Here is an 18,637-nt window from a genome sequence, read left to right as displayed (position 1 = left end):
AAGGGTCTTATCTAGTCATTTTCTAAAAAAAAAACAAAATTATATACTTTTATATAGTATATAACTTTTATATATTTTAACCATAGACGCTCGTCTTGAACTATCTCTCTTCTTCTTCTTCCCTATTAGAATTCCGGCAGTGTAGACGCTGCTAAGTGTATTACTGCCCTCCACAGGTCAAAGTTTGAACTCATTGTTATATACTTGCACAAGCATATTGTATATGACAATTTAGTTCAAACTTTGACCTGTGGAGGGCAGTAATACACTTAGCAGTGTCTACACTGCCGGAATTCTAATAGAGAAGAAGAAGAAGAGAGCTAGCTCAAAACGAGCGTTTATGGTTAAAACGTATATAATTTTTTTTTTTTTTAGAAAAGACAGATTGTTCCTCTAGATAAGACCCTTCTTCCTCGTCTGGTATCATTTAAAGCCCTTTGAAGCTGCACTGAAACTGCCATTTTGACTTTCAACCGTTTGGAGTCCATTGAAGTCCACTATAAGGAGAAAAATCCTGGAATGTTTTCATCAAAAACCTTAATTTCTTTTCGACTGAAGAAAGAAGGACATGGACATCTTGGATGACATGGGGGTGAGTAAATTATCAGGAAATTTTTATTTGAAAGTGGACTAATCCTTTAAGGGCTGAAACCAGTTTAATAACACCCACTTATACACAATTGGTATGGACCAATGGCGGTTTAAAGGTGTTTACTAGATGGCACAAACTTTTTTTGAAGTTTGCTTTGGTGAGCTGTTTCAAAATACTGAAACAAACTCAAACGGACTTCATTTCGGCCAGATTTCATTCTAAATGACGTCACACCAGTTTGTTCTTTGATTTCACTTGAAGTATATCGGGGGCCTTCGAAGTGCATTATGGTTTTTCTCTAGCTGTTGAGTATATACCGGGGGTTGCTCTTGTTATTGTGGTGCATTATGGGATTGAATGAGTGTACTCGATAATGTCCACTATGGTTAGAAATGGTTGTCCCTTTGAAATAGTCCGCTGTATAAGGCAATATAAAGGGCGATTTCAGACACAGCATGCAAAATTTTGTGCCTCTAGTGGCACCAAATGGAATATTTTTTGTTTTTTTAAAGAAAAACAGAGATTGTTTTTAGACAGGTTTCCCAATAAAACTAGCATGCAGCCATAAAAAACTCAAGCTATTTATTGAGCCTAGCCCATTTTGGTTGTAGGATCGCAATCTGGTAAATGTTAGGCATGGGCTATTCCTTTTGTAAGGTGTCCACAGTGGATAAAGACTTGGTATGAGTTGCTTTCTGTTTGTCTGGCCTTGCTGTCTGAAATATCCACAGAAAGATAGAAACCCCTGCAAAAAATAAAGTTGAAAGCAACCGTATTAATATATTATTAGAAAACATTTACATTTTACAACATTCAGATTTCTCTTTTTTTACCTCCACTATGGTTCTATAGTTAGGCTATATTTCCATCCAATGTTGCGAATTTAACTTATGCACAAAATTGTAATATTACATAAAACATTTGGGAATAAAGCACCATTTCCATCCCATGTGAGAGAACAAAAACGTCACTTCCTGGGAAATCGGTACAAGATATAATAAAAATGGACGTTGCTGCAATCAGGAAAGCCACTGTGGCTCTTTTTTCACACATCATAACTGACCGATCACGCAGACAAAATGCAATAAACTTTACGCAATAGACTTTGGCTCAGGCATTTCAGCATGATCAAACCAACATTGGTTGGTTTGCTGGTTAGTCCAGTTATGCAATCACGTCATCTGGTGAGGCACAGTCACATGATTTTTTTTGTTGCACATCAAGGGATTTCTTCGGTAAATGTGTAGTTTATGTGCATGTCTTCTTTTTGGATTAAAAAAAAATGATCTGCCTTAATTGAGCGCATGCGTTTTTTATGCAAATTTTTAGAATTTATGCACATCTTGGTGTTTCCATCCAGTTTTTTTTTATGCGACAGGCTATCCAGGGGCACGTTCGAGCTCAAACCGGTGCGCAACGTTTTGCTACGGTTTCCAGGTTGAACGATACGTTTCCTGGAAATGGTGTTCAACGGGGTTTGAGATACGTTTTCTCTTGTTTGTTGGGTGTGTCAAAAATGTCAGCCCAATAAGCAGCAACATGTATATAAACCACGCTGTATTAAAGAGACAGCTCACACAATGGGTCCAAGTAAAGTCATTTACAAATGTGTTCTCTTTTATTCTAGATGGCAAGGGCAGTGACTGTAACATCGAGCGTATTTTGCAGTATTAAACACGTTACGATATTTCTTTGTTAACATCATTAATTTGATTGGATGTAAAACTTACTGCTTCAAATGCAATCAATAACTTATTTCTAATTTAATTTATTTTGTTACTGTTGTGCCGGGTCAGAAATCAACAAGGAACTGTCAAAAATGTCACCAAAATTAATAAAAAATTATTGCAATATTATTGCAAAAAAAGTACTTATATAAGATCTTGATACTTATATTATAACATATGATATATATCCCCATATTTTGGGGTGAACTATCCCTTTAACATTGGCCTAAGCATGGTAACGAGGAGCCGAGGAACTATGTTACTTTAAAGGCTGAGTACAAGTTAAAAAGAGCTTTAAAATATGAACCTTCTTGAATTATTTACTAAACAATTGGTTTTCCCCATGTGTAAAATGTTTTCTGTTAATAATGACAGATATTAGGAAAAACCTGGCTTTGAGATATTCCAAGAGATGACAGGAAATTAACATGTTCAGTATAAGAAAATTTAAGTAAAGGTAGATTGACGTTCCATGGCATTTTGTATACAAATGATTGTTAACTATAGGCTGCTTTATTGCAGTTATGTTATCAACCAATTTGCATGTTTGGACCTTTTTGCAAAAGACCATTTTGTTATACGGTTCGCACTTCAACTCCCCAATGTTCAAACCAAAACTACGCCCTTGCAACCGAGACAACCCCCCTATAACCCCGCCCCCAAGAACAAAGCCCTGCCCCCTTTTGGTGAGTACTGACACTTTATTTTTTCCACTTTAAGCACTGCCGATATCCCAAAAATTGCATAAAAATAGGTGGAAGGGATCATAGATTATGATTAAGCATAAACCTACCTTGCAATGTATTTGAAATGCAGAACAGGTAGAGTATAGGGTAGTTGGTATATCCAGAGCTAAGAAAGACCAAACCCCATGATGTACCCAGCAGACACATGAGTCCCAGCACTGTGCCCGCGTCCTTCACTGGTATTATCTTGTGCTTCTTTTTCTCCACTTGCTTTAGCTTAAAGATCTGTCTGGACACTGTGATTAGGACTACTAAATTGAACATGAATACGACGGTGAAGTAGGAAAGGTTCACGCCATACAGGATGAAAGACTCTGTGATCCAACAACTGTACAAAATACAATAAACAAGGCTAAAGGTTAATAAACACAGAGCTAAAAGCAAGCTAAAAATGAAAAGATTAAGTAATAAAGTGAGGACTCACACTGAATTTGTTGCATTAGAATTTGATAACGTCACATTTTTAGAGCCATATATAGGACGACTGATATGAATTGACAGCAGACTTCCAATAACAACAGCAGGGACTCCTGTCAAGAGGAAAAATCGCAGGATGAGCCACCACAATCATTGTTTTTTATGTTTCTAGTATTGTAGAGTCCTGGTCTGAGTCTTTGTGCCTACTTCGTACTACTTAACTTGTAAACTGTCACTGGCTTTAACCCATTGTAAACCTTACTAATCTTGACAAACTGTATGCCATTGGAAAGCTCTATTTTTTTTTTTTTTTTTTTGGTGATTTTTGATAGACATGACATAGCAATAGTAATTTATTAATTTGTGACGAGTACACAAGGCAAGTTCAAACCATTATTATAAAATAACAATGTAAAAATCATGCAAAGATCAGTAGAAATCTCAGTTCAAAAGATAACATCCATTTTAATTTTGAAACCTAAATAAATACTACATAAAGAAATATGTGAACTAACAAACATCTCAAACCATATAGGGAAATAGCTGTGTCCGCTCCTTATATGGTCCACCAATGGAGCCTGGAGGTCATCTAGTGGAAAGTTTGGTACTGCACCCAAACAAAATCTTACTGAAAGCTCTTTTATTCTGAGAGGCTGCTCATTGCAAACCCAGTGGGTGGAGCTTGATATCCAGTCCCCCTCTTTAGATGGGTGGAGCTTAAAGGTCCAGCCACACCCTAACCCTAAACATAACAAGGTCAAGCTCCACCCATTACTTCCAGAGAGGGGAGCTGAATGTTATTTGAGACCAAACTGTGTTCCAAAGCTTTCAAGTTTTACGACAATGTTAGTTGAAAATGTCATTATCAGGTCTATGCTCAAAAAGTTAACAGCTTAAAGTGATGTGGAATCAAAATTGAACCTATTTACATTTGTTGCACATATTCCTGGTCTTAAAGTGCATGATTAATCCTTGCACATTATTCCAAAGAACACAACAAAAATTGTAATCTTTCATCAAATAAATATTTTAATGTTTATTACAATGTAATAAACTTCTCTACCTCTTAAATTACATTTTTAATCATCTGTTGTCACAAATCCCTTTTCTATCCTTTCCTTCCAGCCACCTCCTCTATTCTCATAGGAAACACCCCAGTTGTTGAAATCAAGTCCTACACCTTTTCTCATCAAATATCCCATTTCATTCCGAAATTTTCCATATTACGAAAGTAAAATGTGTTGTGAACATGATTTTTACTGACATTAAAGTGAGACTTTGGCTGCTGTATTTTTATATGTTGTTATACTCACCCCATCCGATCAGGGACAACTTGGCCATGTAGTACTTGACGTAAATGTTGAACACTCTGATGAGAAGAAGGTACAGATGCAAGGCTTCAACAGCCATCCAGGTGAAACAACTCAGCAGGCTGTAGTGTATCATCACAGCGATAAACACACAGAATTTTTTCTCTGTCAGTGTGGCAGCCCATTCGCTGAGCATGAAGCTGATGTTGAGGAGAAACAGAGCGCCACTCAAAGACACATGGATGCTGCTGGACACTTCTGCCCTTGATTTCCTAAGAAACGCACATGCACTAATGGTCAAAAGTTTGGAATAATTATGTTATATTGTTTTTGAATGAAGTGTCTTATGCTCATCAAGGCTGAAAAGTTTTATACTTTTGGGTAGCACATAATTTTACAACAGGGCTGTAATCACCATAGACACCGGGGAAACAAGTCCCCCCCAATAATTAGTAATGGCCAAATTGTCTCCCCCCCAGTATTTGATATTATTGATGCTGCTCTGCTGTATTCCATTATGCACTGCTCTGTTTGTTGTTAGGGTGACAAAAATAGTTTTAAATGTTACATTTTTAGGCTGGTCTGCCTTAGCGGTCTAATGCTGCCTTCACGTGTTATCGGAAATTTGATAATTCCCACTTCTGAAGTCGTGATTACGAGCTCATCGCATTCAAGTTTCAAAATGAGAGGGCGTTCATGTGCAAGTTTTACCTATTTTGAAAACTAAACTAAACAATCAAATGAAAGGCAGGGCTTACTGTTCACAGAAGACGAGTGTGAATTCCAATGTGACGCTTTCGTTTTAGCAGTGAAAGAGTGCGTGGTGAGTAAGTAGCTAAACGTATAATATTTGACTACTGTTTTATGATTGAAATATTCAGCGACTGACAATAATATCCAGTGATGCAAACTACTACTATTAAATTTAGTCATTTTGAAATTTAGCCTATGCAAATTGACTTACGCCAAAAGAGTAATCTCTGACCTGATGCATTGATGGCCACGGAAGTGCAGAGGACAGAGCGAAACAAAACACCGGTCACGAATTAGAAGTCTAGAATGAGAATTTTTAAAGAGAAATATCGGAGGATTTCAATATAAGAGAAGAGGAGCTTGAGTTTGTTGCACAGCCCTATTTGTTTAAACCGTGAGAGGCGTCTAAGCTTACGATACTCCTACATCCTGTGTCATACATCATGTCAGAAGTTACTTTTTTGGTGCAAGTCAACTTGTGTAGGCTGTCTTCTGAAAACTAGTTATTTTAGTTTATAAAGTTTTAAATATGGATATTTTTCTTACAAAAACCCATCGCTTCACACCAGAAGGTCTTTATTAACCCCCTGGAGTCAAAGGACATTTTTAATATAACTCGGATTGTGTTTGTCTGAAAAGATAGAGGCCTCAGGAGAGAGCTCTCTCAACTGCCTTCTCTACCTAAGGAAGAAATAGCGAAAGTGCTTTCGGGAAGCCTGGCGAGAGAGCACCGGGAGTGGAGCGACCATCAAGAGGGCGTGTCGACACTAGCCTGCCAACACCCTACCTCCAAGCTAGAGCGGCCACAGAGGAAGGACACCAGTGGCGATACAAACACTTCTTCCTTTGAAGTGTCCTATTATCAAAAGACTTTCAGTGCCAAACTTCTAGGGAAGCTCTCTACCTGATAGTCAGGTCACCTAGGAAAGGAGCCAATGTAATCCCTTCAGGCTATTACCTCCAGTGTAAACCGGGCTACTGTAGGTGTGTCTCAGTCAGCTCCCCAGTTCAGTAGTCAGGGCACTGATCAGGGAGTCAGCCATTTTAAAGGCTGTCTCAATTGCAAAATCCTTCCAGTGCACTGAAACGTTCGCCCACTGAAAAGTCCCACAATGCACAGTGAAAACCTGAATTCTGAAACGTAAAATATAACTCTAATGACACGCGGTAGATGTTTTGAAAAAACAATCCATTATTTAATTATATTTCAGCATAAACATACATGGCTAGACAGGTACTGAACATAATCTAGCTAACATTTATAATTCATTTATGACTGAAATGTTGGAGGTATATGTAACAATCAATGTTTTTTACCAACGGCCAGGGTTTTTTGGCCCGCCGAATACCTTGGTCCAAAGCGGGCCAGCTCAGTTACAAACAAAAAGAGTTTATCTGAGTCTGGAGACGGCAGCGCCGCGGATGATTTCATATACCAGCTAACATCAGCATTGAAGACTTAAAAAATAATTTTAGCTCAAAACCCACTTTCGCTTACAATGCTACAGGTCTGAGGCTATTAGCCCAGCCCGGCCCGTTGAAAGCCCTGGCTTGCACTGGCCCGACAGTGTAAAAGCGCTATTGAGGATGTTGTCATGTCACCATCATTGTCCCAAAATGTAGTGAGCCAGGATCCTTACAGTCCTTACCATTGCCCGAATTCATGTACACGATATACTGACTCATGACCTAGGGAGCTGACTGAGGCAAACCCTGAGAGAGCAGGCGCCATAGCCCTCTCCGAACTACTCCCTACCAAGTGGCCCTTATCGGCTGATGGTTGCCCTTTCCTACAGTTCTGGGAAGAACAGAATGCTGGAAGGGAGGACAGAGAGTGGGCAACTAAGGTGACGAAGACAACTTTTTATGATCAGTCAGCCAATTACTCCTTATCATCTCGGAGGGGATGACACATAGGAAGGTACGATGCTACTAGTGGTCATGCCCACTCTTCCTATTCTGTGAACAGCCTCTTTCCTTGCTTCCCAAGGGAAGTGCAATAGCGCTGTTTCCATATTCCATGAATTAATCATAAGAATGTGATTTCAAGGGAAGCGAACTGATGTTTCCTCTAAACTCCAAGCCGGAGAGGGCGACAGATGAGAAAGTGGGATGCGAACGACAGTATTGCTCACTATCCTTCTTTATACTAACCCATTTATATACAATTACAGAGTGAGCACATCGCTACCACCAGGAGGCGACCGATGAGGTATTGAGACACGAGTAGCAGAATTGCCCGCTGTCCTCTTCTGTAACAGAATATTTATATGTGAATACAGAGGAAGCACATCGCTACTACCTTCATACTCCCAGTACTGGAGAGGGCAACAGATGAGGAAAGTGGGATGCAATCTCAGCCATATCCACTTCTCCTCTGTAAACAGTCCATCTTGAACTAGGAAGGGCGGCAGGTGGAAGAGGTGGTAATGCCCAACCTCTTTACCTGCAACAACCCTAATCCTAACCAGACATAAAAACACATTTACATTCTGGAGAGGTGAAAAGAAGCATTCGGGAGAGAGCATAACACTCGACTTCAACTGCGACGCTCATAAATGCAGCCTTGGTGAGCATAAGAGACATTTTTTCCAAAAAAAAACAAAACAAACAAACAAAAAAATTCTTAATTATTCCAAACTTCTGACTAGTATTGTTTGCATTTTTTTGTAACCCACTGTAAATAAATCTTTGGCTTTGATGAGTTTATATGCATACTCTTGGTATCAGTGTTAAGAATAATGTGAATCAAAGCACAGATTATACATGCATTTATATATAAAAAACAGCACCTGTTGAAAATGAATGACAAGACAGAGGAAGCAGAAAAGAACGCAGACAGACCGCAGCCAATGTAGCTGATGTATGACAAGATTTCCCACTGGCGTTCATCAATATTAATCACATCAACCTATTCAGAGTGAAGGAGGGAAATTAAATTAAATGAAAATAATTAAATTAAAATAATACCAGCACAGCATGATTTCTGTAATGCCCTTGATTATTGGCTCAATACTCACTAGAAGCACAGCAAATGGGGTCATGTGATTGCAGGAGCACTCCACAACATTATCACTGAGCTGAGTGGTGTTACAGCCATCCGCTTTCCAGGTGTTGTTTCCTACATATTCCATGTGAATTAAATACATTTTAGTAAAATAATAATAATAATAATGTATGTAGTAATGCTCAGTTGAGCACTACTTTTAAAGGGATAGTTCACCTAAAAACTAAAAATGTCATGATTATTTTTAAATGTTATGATTTATTCTCATTTTCTAAAAAATACAAATGTATATGCTTTATAAACACAAATGATTGCCTTGCAAATGCTTCCGCTTTCCGTATTCTTCAAAAAGTTTACGCTGTATGTCCTACGCCTTCCCTATTCAACTTACGGAAAAAACGGAACTGGCGCTGCGTTCGTTCTGTAAGTTGAATAGGGAAGGTGTAGGACATTCAGCGTAAGCTTTTTGAAGAATACAGAAAGCGGAAGCATTTGCAAGGCGATCATTTGTGTTTATAAAGCATATACATTTGTATTTTTTTAAGAAAATGATCGATCGTTTCTCCAGATAAGACCCTTATTCCTCGTCTGGTATCGTTTAAAGCCCTTTGAAGCTGCACTGAAACTAATTTTGACCTTCAACCGTTTGGAGACCATTGAAGTCCACTATAAGGAGAATAATCCTGGAATGTTTTCATCAAAAACCTTATTTACTTTTTGACTGAAGAAAGAAAGACATGAACATCTTGGATGACATGGGGGTGAGTAAGTTATCAGGAAATTTTCATTTAAAAGTGAACTAATCCTTTAAAGAGCTCGAGCATTAAAGCAGCATGCAATGTAACCTTTGTGAAAAAGAAGTGTGCTTACAGTGTAGCCCAAATCTTGAAATTTTGATGAAACAAAAGGCCTCTTAAAGGGATAGTTCACCCAAAAATGAAAATGATCCCATGATTTACACACCCTCAAGCCATCCTAGGTGTATGACTATCTTTTTCAGATGAACACAATCGGAGATATATTTAAAAATATTCTTAGTCCTCCATGGTTTATAATGGTGGTAAATGGGGGGCCGTGTTTTGAAGTCAAAAATAATTAATCCATCCATAAAAAAAAGTAATCCATACAACTCCAAGGGGTTAATAAAGGCCTTCTGAATCAAAGCGATGCGTTTTTGTGAGAAAAATATCCATATTTAAAACTAATAAATTCAAATAACTAGCATCCGGCAGACGACTGTACGCAGAATGTGCAAGTCGACTTGCGCCAAATGAGTAATCCACTGATGCGATGTATGACGCAGGATGTGGGAGTATCATGACCTTAGACGCCTCTCGCAGTTTAAACAAATAGGGCTGTGCAACAAACTCAAACTCCTCTTCTCTTATATCAAAATCCTCCAACATTTCTCTTTAAACATTTCTCGTTTTAGACTTATAATCCGTGACCGGTGATTTGTTTTGCTCTGTCCTCTGAGCCTCCACGTTCCATGTTCGTCATTACGTTGTGCATCAGGTTAAAGGATACTCTTCCGCCACAAATCGACTTGCGGTTACCACCGGAAGCTAGTTATATGAATTTATAAGTTTTAAATATGGATATTTTTCTTACAGAAATGCATCGCTTCGCTTCAGAAGGACTTTATTAACCCACTGGAGTCATATGGATATTTTTTTTATGGATGGATGCATTTTTTGGCTTCAAATCTCAACCCCCATTCACTGCCATTATAAAGCTTGAAAGAGCCAGGACATTTTTAAATATAACTCAGATTGTGTTCATCTGAAAGAAGATAGTCATATACACCTAGGATGGCTTGAGGGTGAGTAAATCATGGGATAATTTTCATTTTTGGGTAAACTATCCCTGTGTAGGCACTGTAATGACTATGTTTCTTAACACACTTAAAAACTTTACTTTCACTTTGCAATATTAAAAAATTTACTGCATATTCTTTTAATTTTTTTTTATATTCTTTTAATATTCTTGTCATGCTTTATGTACTAATTTGCAACTTCATCATGAAAAATGTGCCATTACAAATATACATAAAGTTTCAATAGAAATTACATTAAAGTACATTTTATTTTACCACAAATCTTTATCATTATATTAAGAAGGACATTTAACCTTATTTAAGAGACAATATTGGAATTACAGAGTAATTATGGAATTACATATAAATATGTGTGTATGTATGTATATAAATAAGTGGGTCAAAAATATTCTTAATTGTAAATGGCAAGTAATTAAATGTCATAAGCACTAATTTCATTTTGTACTTAAGTATATTCTTCTCAAATATGTTATTTCTGTAATAAGTACTTTTTTTTTTAAAAGTATGCCAAAGTGTACTACTTTTTCACAAGGGGACGACTGCGTGCTAATATAGCTATCATTATACAGTGTAAAAAATAATTTTCATGATTTATCACAACATTTTTTCTTTTGTCAAATCAACTTAGATAATTAATGTGGTTCAGATAACATAATATTTTGAGTTTCTGTTGATTAAACCAGTCGCCTTTATTGTATTAACTCAATTTTTAATTTCAATGAACTCAAAATTTTAAGGCAACCAGGAAACTTACTTTTGCAAGTTAAACCAACAATTCTTTTTTACAGTGTAGTTACAGTTCTTGGTGTGAACCAGCCTTAAAGGGTCCATATTTGAATGCATATGGGTGTGAATGAAATTTAAAAATTACCAGCACACAACAGAATTTTCAGTGAATAAATTCCACTCAGTTCGACTCAAAATATAGTCATATAGACCACTTTTATGATACTTTTAAAGAATTTTTGATGTTTTTGAAGCTTGACACACTATGAACTATTGAAAAAGAACTGCATGAAGATTCTTCAAAAAATAAATATATAAATAAACAAACAGCACATGGGTTAAGAAAGACACAAGGGTGTAAATGATAACAGTTATCATTTTTGAGTGAACTATCCCTTTAATTCCAACTCACCTTGTTCATCATAGTATTGACAGGAATATATGTAGCTTGTCTGTGAATATCAACAGAAAAGCAGAATTGACAAATTAATAAAATGTTTTGGGCATTTTGAGAAAATTTGAAAAGGTATGCTATGCTTACGTTTGTGTGATTTGTGTAATTATTGACTGGAAAATGTATTATAAGAGGATTGGTCGAATTCAACTTCACAGTGTCACATCCAGGAACTTCAATCCGTATGACTTGGGACATTATAGAATTATTCAGCTGTGAATACACAACCACAGACAGGCAGGTTATATAAGAGTAAGGGCTTAAGAACAGGTTTGATGGTCTTATAAAACAGTCAGAAGAACAAATGAAAAACATTACATTAAACTGCTCATCAGAATCGTATGTAACTACTGCAACTTTCTGCTGGTCCTCAGAGACATTCTGGAAAGGCTCCACTGGGATCCATATCTTTATTGTTTGAGTTTTATTAGACACCTTAAATAAAATTAAAAGTAATGAATGAAGTCATTTCACTGCATCATTAACACTTACAAAGGCTATGATATAAAAATTCCATTATTTAATATATTTTATATAACATTTTTAAGTTGTGTCAAAACATTAAGCTGCAATCTGTTACATAGTCTCAGTGTCATCTTATTCATTCAAAAATTATGTCATCTGTCTTTTGTAACTTTGGGAGAAGAGTCTTACACTTGGAGCGATAACTGACACACGACCATTTTTCTTGTTGTTCATCTTGACCACAGTCATAGCAAGATCATCAAAAAAGAATTTCTGTGATTCCTTCATTGTATCTATAAAGATGAGTATGGCTTCTTTATCCATTCTGCAAAATAATGTAATTAACAGGAAAACAACCAAATCAACACAAGATTCATACAGTTTATTTAATGTTTAAAAAAAAAAAAAAAAAAAAAAGATTGATAGTTTACTTAATGCAGTCTGCGTTATGTTGTTGTTGTAGGCAATCTTTCATAAATTTTCGAAAATTATTCATCCCTGAGTCAGGTGTCTGCATCCGTGTGTAGCATTGGGCCATCAGGGGATTATTAGGTGCTCCATTACACAAAGCGTAATAAGGTGGTGCTGTATTTGGCAAAATAATAAATAGATCAAGGGAAAAATAAAATAGAAGGGAAAAGTAATCAGACACTTTTCATATTTTTTCCACACTTGGGTTTCTTTAAAGGATTAGTCCACTTTAAAAAGAAAATTACCCTTAAGCTTTACTCACCCTCAAGCCATCCTATGTGTATATGACTTTCTTCTTTCTGATGAACACAATCGGAGTTATATTAATAAATATCCTGACGCATCCGAGCTTTATAGTGGCAGTGAATGGGACCACCAAGTATGAAGCTCAAGAAAGTGCTTCCATACACATCCATCCATCATAAACGTATTTTACACGGCTCCAGGGGGTTAATAAAAGCCTTCTGACTTGTAATGTAAAACTCTCACAGTTCAAAAAGCTTACGGTCTGGCGGAAGCTTGATATTTTACGTCATAACTTGTTAAATATGGATATTTTTTTACACAAACGCATCAATTCACTTCAGAAGGCCTTTATTAACCACACGGAGTCGTGTGGAGTACGTTTATGATGGATGGATGAGGATGGAAGCACTTTCTTCAGCTCATACTCATTGGTATCGTTCACTGCCATTATAAAGCTTGGATGCGTCAAATATTTATTAATATAATATAAACACAATATAATATGAACACAATATAATATATTGTGTTAATCAGAAAGAAGAAAGTCATATACACCTAGGATGGCTTGAGGGTGAGTAAAGCTTGGGGGTAATTTTCATTTGAAAGTGAACTAATCCTTTAAGTTCTTGTTTGTTTGTTTGTTTGTTTGTTGTTATTGTTATTAATCATATAATTATATATAATATATAATATATAATATAATGTGATTAAATCACAAAGATTTTTTTATTGCATTTTTTACAAGGAAAAGTACAAATGAAAACTGAGTAATATGTACTAAAATTTCTCTTAAAATTTACTAAATCCATTTGTTGTAATGAATTTACAGAAAAAAAGTTTTTGAAAGAAGTCTCTTCTGCTCACCAAGGCTGCATTTATTTGATTTAAAAATACAGTGATATAAAAAACAGTAATATTGTGAAATATTTGTAACATTTAAAATAACTGCTTTATAATTTAATATATTTTATATGTTAAAATGTAATTTATTTCTTTGAGGCAAAGCTGAATTTTCAGTGCCATTACTCCAGTCTTCAATGTCACATGATCCTATATTATTTATTGGTGCTCGATTATTAATAATAGTTCTTATTATTATCAATGATGAAAACATTGTTTGCTGCTTAATTTTTTTGGAGAAACTGTGATACATTTTTGCAGGTTTCTTTGATGAATAAAATGTTTAAAAGGGACATATCATGAAAATCAGATTTTGTCAAGTGTTATAATCGGGTCCCGGTGCATCTGCCAACCCAGAAAACGTGAAAAAGGACAACCCATTAACTTTGTTTTGGCAAGTCTTTCTCTGCAAGCATGTGAAAAAATGAGCCGTTCAGATTGCACTCCCCTAGTGACATAAAAAGGGGATCTTATTATAATATTACCGCCACATTAGTCTGAACGTTTCCACCCACTGCACCATCATTTTGTTTTTGCGAGCAACAACGGTGTACCAGTTCTAACTCCAAGGCAAAAGTTAGAGAAAAGCATGCTAACTGTTCTGTAGAGTCTCGTTAGCTTGGATAGCCTGCAAGTTGACCCTGAGTGTTTCTGTCCAAGCGATATTTTGGAAAAAATATTAGACCATTCACAGCATTTGACAGCAGTCATAAACGTTAGCCTGGTGTGTATGGCTCTGTTTGGCAAACAGGTATGCTATGTATAGTGGGTGTCCACACAGGTTTTGCATAAAAGATTAACATAACGGCACATGCTAGTCGATGAGTTGAATCAACTCCACAGCAACTACATAAATTTATCCATTAGCCATTCTAAAAGTTGTAACTTCTTCCTGAGTCTCTCCATCAGTGTCCGACTCCGGTTTGAACAATGTAAAGCTGAACACCGTTACTGACAATCCTCATTTTGGCTGTGTGAGATTCTCCAGCTTTGTTGTTGATGAGCAACCGAAGCATAAGTTGTTAAAGCTCTGCCGTCTTTGCATTTAAAGAGCATATTGCAGGTTACATTTTTTTCCAAGCTGTATATATAACCTTGTATAAAAATACCACATGAAAATTTAATGCAGGATTTACAGGACACGAGGGCACAAATTTAGTAGATAAAGTGACCGTTTCTTTGGCTGTTTGTAAAAAACTTCTTTTTTTTTTTTTTGCCTGGCTCTGCATTGACAGAATAGGTTGGCATTCAGTACGAGCGGCCATGAGTCAGTTTGTTTTCGGTAGTTTTTGTATTTCAATTTATCATCGTCATGGTGGAGGTTGCACGAACTCCAGCCTGTCAGGACATTGAGTCCACAGGTAACAAGAAAAAGGACAGTGCTATCGTCCATGTCTGGGTGTGTTTTTTGTGCAGGTGAAAAGACAGGACGAAAAACACGTTCACTTTAGACCGGAGGATTATCGTCATTCCAACAATATGAGTTCAACATTGTAATACTCATGTAAAGGATGATATTAAATAAATAAACTTCCACACGCGATTCTTCACCGTTGTTTTTATATGAATCAATTTCAACATTGATGAATACAAATTATGTACATCAACACAAAAGCATACAGTCTCACACTTTTCAAAACAGTTTTGAATTATGTGCTGGTAATGCAAATACTCCAATCATGCTATGTATGTACATTCAAGTTCACTCAACTACATACTCATGACGTCATATACATCCTCACACTATCAGTGAATCGGCACAGAATAAACTCATAACACAGAATTAATGAATAAAGGATAACATGAAACACATACAATATCACGAAAACGTGAACTATGAAAGTCTTGTTGTTGTTGTTGTTTTTTTAAACATTTGCCAACTACCAAATCAGTCGTGATGAGAAACCGCTATACCACGTAACGTTAGTGTGGACGGATATTAATGAGTGTGACATACGCCTGATCAAATCTTATTAGTTTCTGTTATTGGTAAGTATCAATACTCCTAGATGACCAATACTAGCTTTGCTGTTGTCTGATACATGATAATAATCTGTACAATATTGTGATCTGAGCACAGTGTTACATATCCTTAGCTAACGTGTATATATCTACAAGCTAACACTGGTCTCCTGCCCTTTTCTCCACTGGTTCTCCTCACACAACAACTCAATTCGTCTCCTCTGACCGTTGTTCTGTCTAATCCTGGCCTGTCCTTGCTCTCTTGACCGCATAGCAGGCTAATTGTATGGCTGTGGTCTGTCATACGAGTATGAATAAACATTTACAATTTCCCCAGCGTCCGAACTGTCATTGCAATCCGCTGTTTTCCTATTGTTTAAATTGACCGAACGGAAGTAAAATTTTCTCACAAAAATGACTCCAGAGGCCTCAGCAGTGTATTTATAAGTATATTTTAAAGAAAATCTAGTTCCTACATTATTTTTCTATACATTGACTCACTGGGGCTTTAACCTGCAATATGTCCTTCAAAGGCAAAAACAGCGTGTTTTTGCTCACACCCAAATGGGGGCAAATTTGACAAGCTATAATAAATGATCTGTGGGGTATTTTGAGCTGAAACTTCACAGACACATTCTGGGGACACCAGAGACTTATATTACATCTTGTAAAAGGGGCATTATAGGTCCCCTTTAAAAGAACAGCATTTATTAGAAATAGATATAAATAGCTGAATAAAAGTATTAATTTCTTTATCTTTAATTTTTTTACTCTTATTTGCCCCAAACTTTTGAATGGTAGTGTATCATTGTTTCCACAAAAATGTTAAGTAGCAAAAACATTTCATAATAATCAGAAATGTTTCTTGAGCATCAAATCAACATATTAGAATGATTTCTGAAGGATCATGTGACACTGAAGACTGGAGTAATGATGCTGAAAATTCAGCTTTGATCACAGGAATAAATTACATTTTACAATATATTAAAATAGAACACAGATTTTTTTTAATTTTTTTTTTAAATAATGTTTTTAAATATAACATTTCACAATGTTACTGTTTTACTGTATATTTTTATCAAATAAAGGTAGCCTTGGTGAGCATACTTTTTAAAAATAGCCTAATTGTAATTAATATTTCAGACATTTGACTGGTATTGTATATGTTACAAAATTGTGTTAAGTTAAATGTTGGATCATGAATGTGCAGACTTTATGCAAATACATTTCCTGAAGGTGACGTAAAAAAGCAATATCACACTACTGTATCAATACTGAGATCTGAGGTGCAAGATAATAATAATGAAATACAGTGTGATTTCAGGAAGATTTCAGGAACTTACTAAGGGTAACGATTTTGCTTTGTTGAGATAATGTATTTCCAGAATCAGTTGTTTTGGCTGATACATCCACTCCATAGATCATGACCAGAAGTAGCAGGAGCTTCATATCTTCAACTCTGTGGAACTAATTAGGATAAAGACATAAATTAAATCAAATACAAAAAGACAAATCGATTAAAACATAATAAATATATAATAAAAATGCCTATAATAAAAAAGGTTAATCTTCTTGTTGTTAAAATGGTTTATAAAAACTCTATAATAAATAAATAAAAACATGGGCTAATACATATTCATAAATACAATTATTTCTGTGTAATATTTCTGTTTAAATTTAGATGTTGTCTTATTTCTCTCACCTTATTGTTTTTCTGGTCATGAAGGATGAAGCTGTGACAGCTCTGTGGAAAGTTTGCAGTTCAAACACCGAGAAGTGAAGAGACAAACTCAAATTTTGTGGCTTCAGTCAAACTCACTGAGCTCTACTAATGACAGAGCACAATGACATCCTTGTCATCACATTTAGCTTTCAGCAATATGTATATGTGTTGTTGATATGATATTATGTCCAAATCCTCAGCACTACTACATGCTACTATTGTTTCTTAAGGGTTAACTGTAAAATACTGCCACTTTCTGATCATATTGTAATACTGTGCTCAGTTTGATAGTTACCTATAGCATTTGGGATTATTTCACATCATTATAAAAACAGGTAAAAAAATCTTTAAAATAAAACTTTATACTTACCATGATATTATAATGATATTCTACATTCCTTGGAGTACAATTTCATGCTAAATAACATTTTATTTCTTTAGAAAATATGAAAAGACCATAACTTCCTTCCAAAGCCTTTATTTGAATAAATGAAGTCAGTGATGGGAAAAGCAGACTGTAATTTGACTAACTGTGGAAAACTTGATTACAGCATAGCTTTAAAAACAAACAAACAAGCAAACAAACAAACACCTAAATACAAGAAAACATTTAACAAAATCAAGTTTTTTAGAAAATGTAATTTTTTAATGCTATAGCAATGAACTGTGTTTAACAGTTAAATGAGATTAAATTTGTTACATAAAATAAATGTGGTATTTTATAATTTTCCAGTTATGGATTGATTGATCGATTTATTCACGCAAGTCGGGTCTGGTGTGAACGCCCCTTCAGGGGGACAAACACCTGCCTGGAGGTGACGTCCTCCCCCCACCTATACACACACAAAGACACAATTAAGATTCCTACGGTAGATACACCCACAGCTCACCTTTTGGTAGCAGTACAGTCAACTATTTTCTTACAGACCTTAACACAAACTCCCTCACAGCGTTCACAGTCAGCCGACTAAACCCACTATCAGACCACAGTAAAATAACCCTCTACTTAACCATTGAGAAATGGTTTGACAATGACTGCAAAAGACTTAGGAAAGAATTAAGAATCCTATCGAACCAGAAACACAGAGATGCTGACAATGAGAACATCCATCATCTCTATCATGAAAAACTTAAACAATTATACTTTAAGAAATAAAAAAGAACAAAACACAAAAAGTCAACTCAGAGAAATTGAAGAATCTCTAGAATCCAACCACTTCTGGAAACATTGGAACACACTAAACAAATCTTACCATCAAGAACTAGCCATCCAGAATGGAGATGTTTGGATAAACCACTTC

The 18,637-nt window shown here is 35.9% G+C and overlaps 1 protein-coding gene across 1 annotated transcript; it reads right to left on the bottom strand.

Moving 5' to 3' along the window:
- Positions 1-264: 264 nt before the first annotated feature.
- LOC127515664 (adhesion G protein-coupled receptor G3-like) lies at positions 265-11,539 on the bottom strand. Its single transcript, XM_051899546.1, has 5 exons — positions 11,528-11,539; positions 8,220-8,456; positions 3,490-5,108; positions 3,113-3,393; positions 265-1,337 (listed from the first exon to the last, which is right to left on the bottom strand). The coding sequence occupies exons 1-3, from the start codon at positions 11,537-11,539 to the stop codon at positions 4,776-4,778; spliced, it is 582 nt and encodes a 193-aa protein (XP_051755506.1). The 3' UTR covers positions 265-1,337; positions 3,113-3,393; positions 3,490-4,775.
- Positions 11,540-18,637: the final 7,098 nt, after the last annotated feature.

Source organism: Ctenopharyngodon idella, chromosome 7, assembly GCF_019924925.1.
Source record: "Ctenopharyngodon idella isolate HZGC_01 chromosome 7, HZGC01, whole genome shotgun sequence".
NCBI classification, from domain to species: Eukaryota; Metazoa; Chordata; class Actinopteri; order Cypriniformes; family Xenocyprididae; genus Ctenopharyngodon; species Ctenopharyngodon idella.
This window is presented reverse-complemented; position numbering and strand designations above follow the sequence as displayed.

Excerpts from the sequence above, each read along its gene's own strand:
- LOC127515664 (XM_051899546.1), bottom strand. Across the intron at positions 5,109-8,219 it reads CAAAGATTTATTTACAGTGG|AATTATTCCAAACTTTTGAC; the intron begins GTTACAAAAAAA and ends ACAATATAACAT.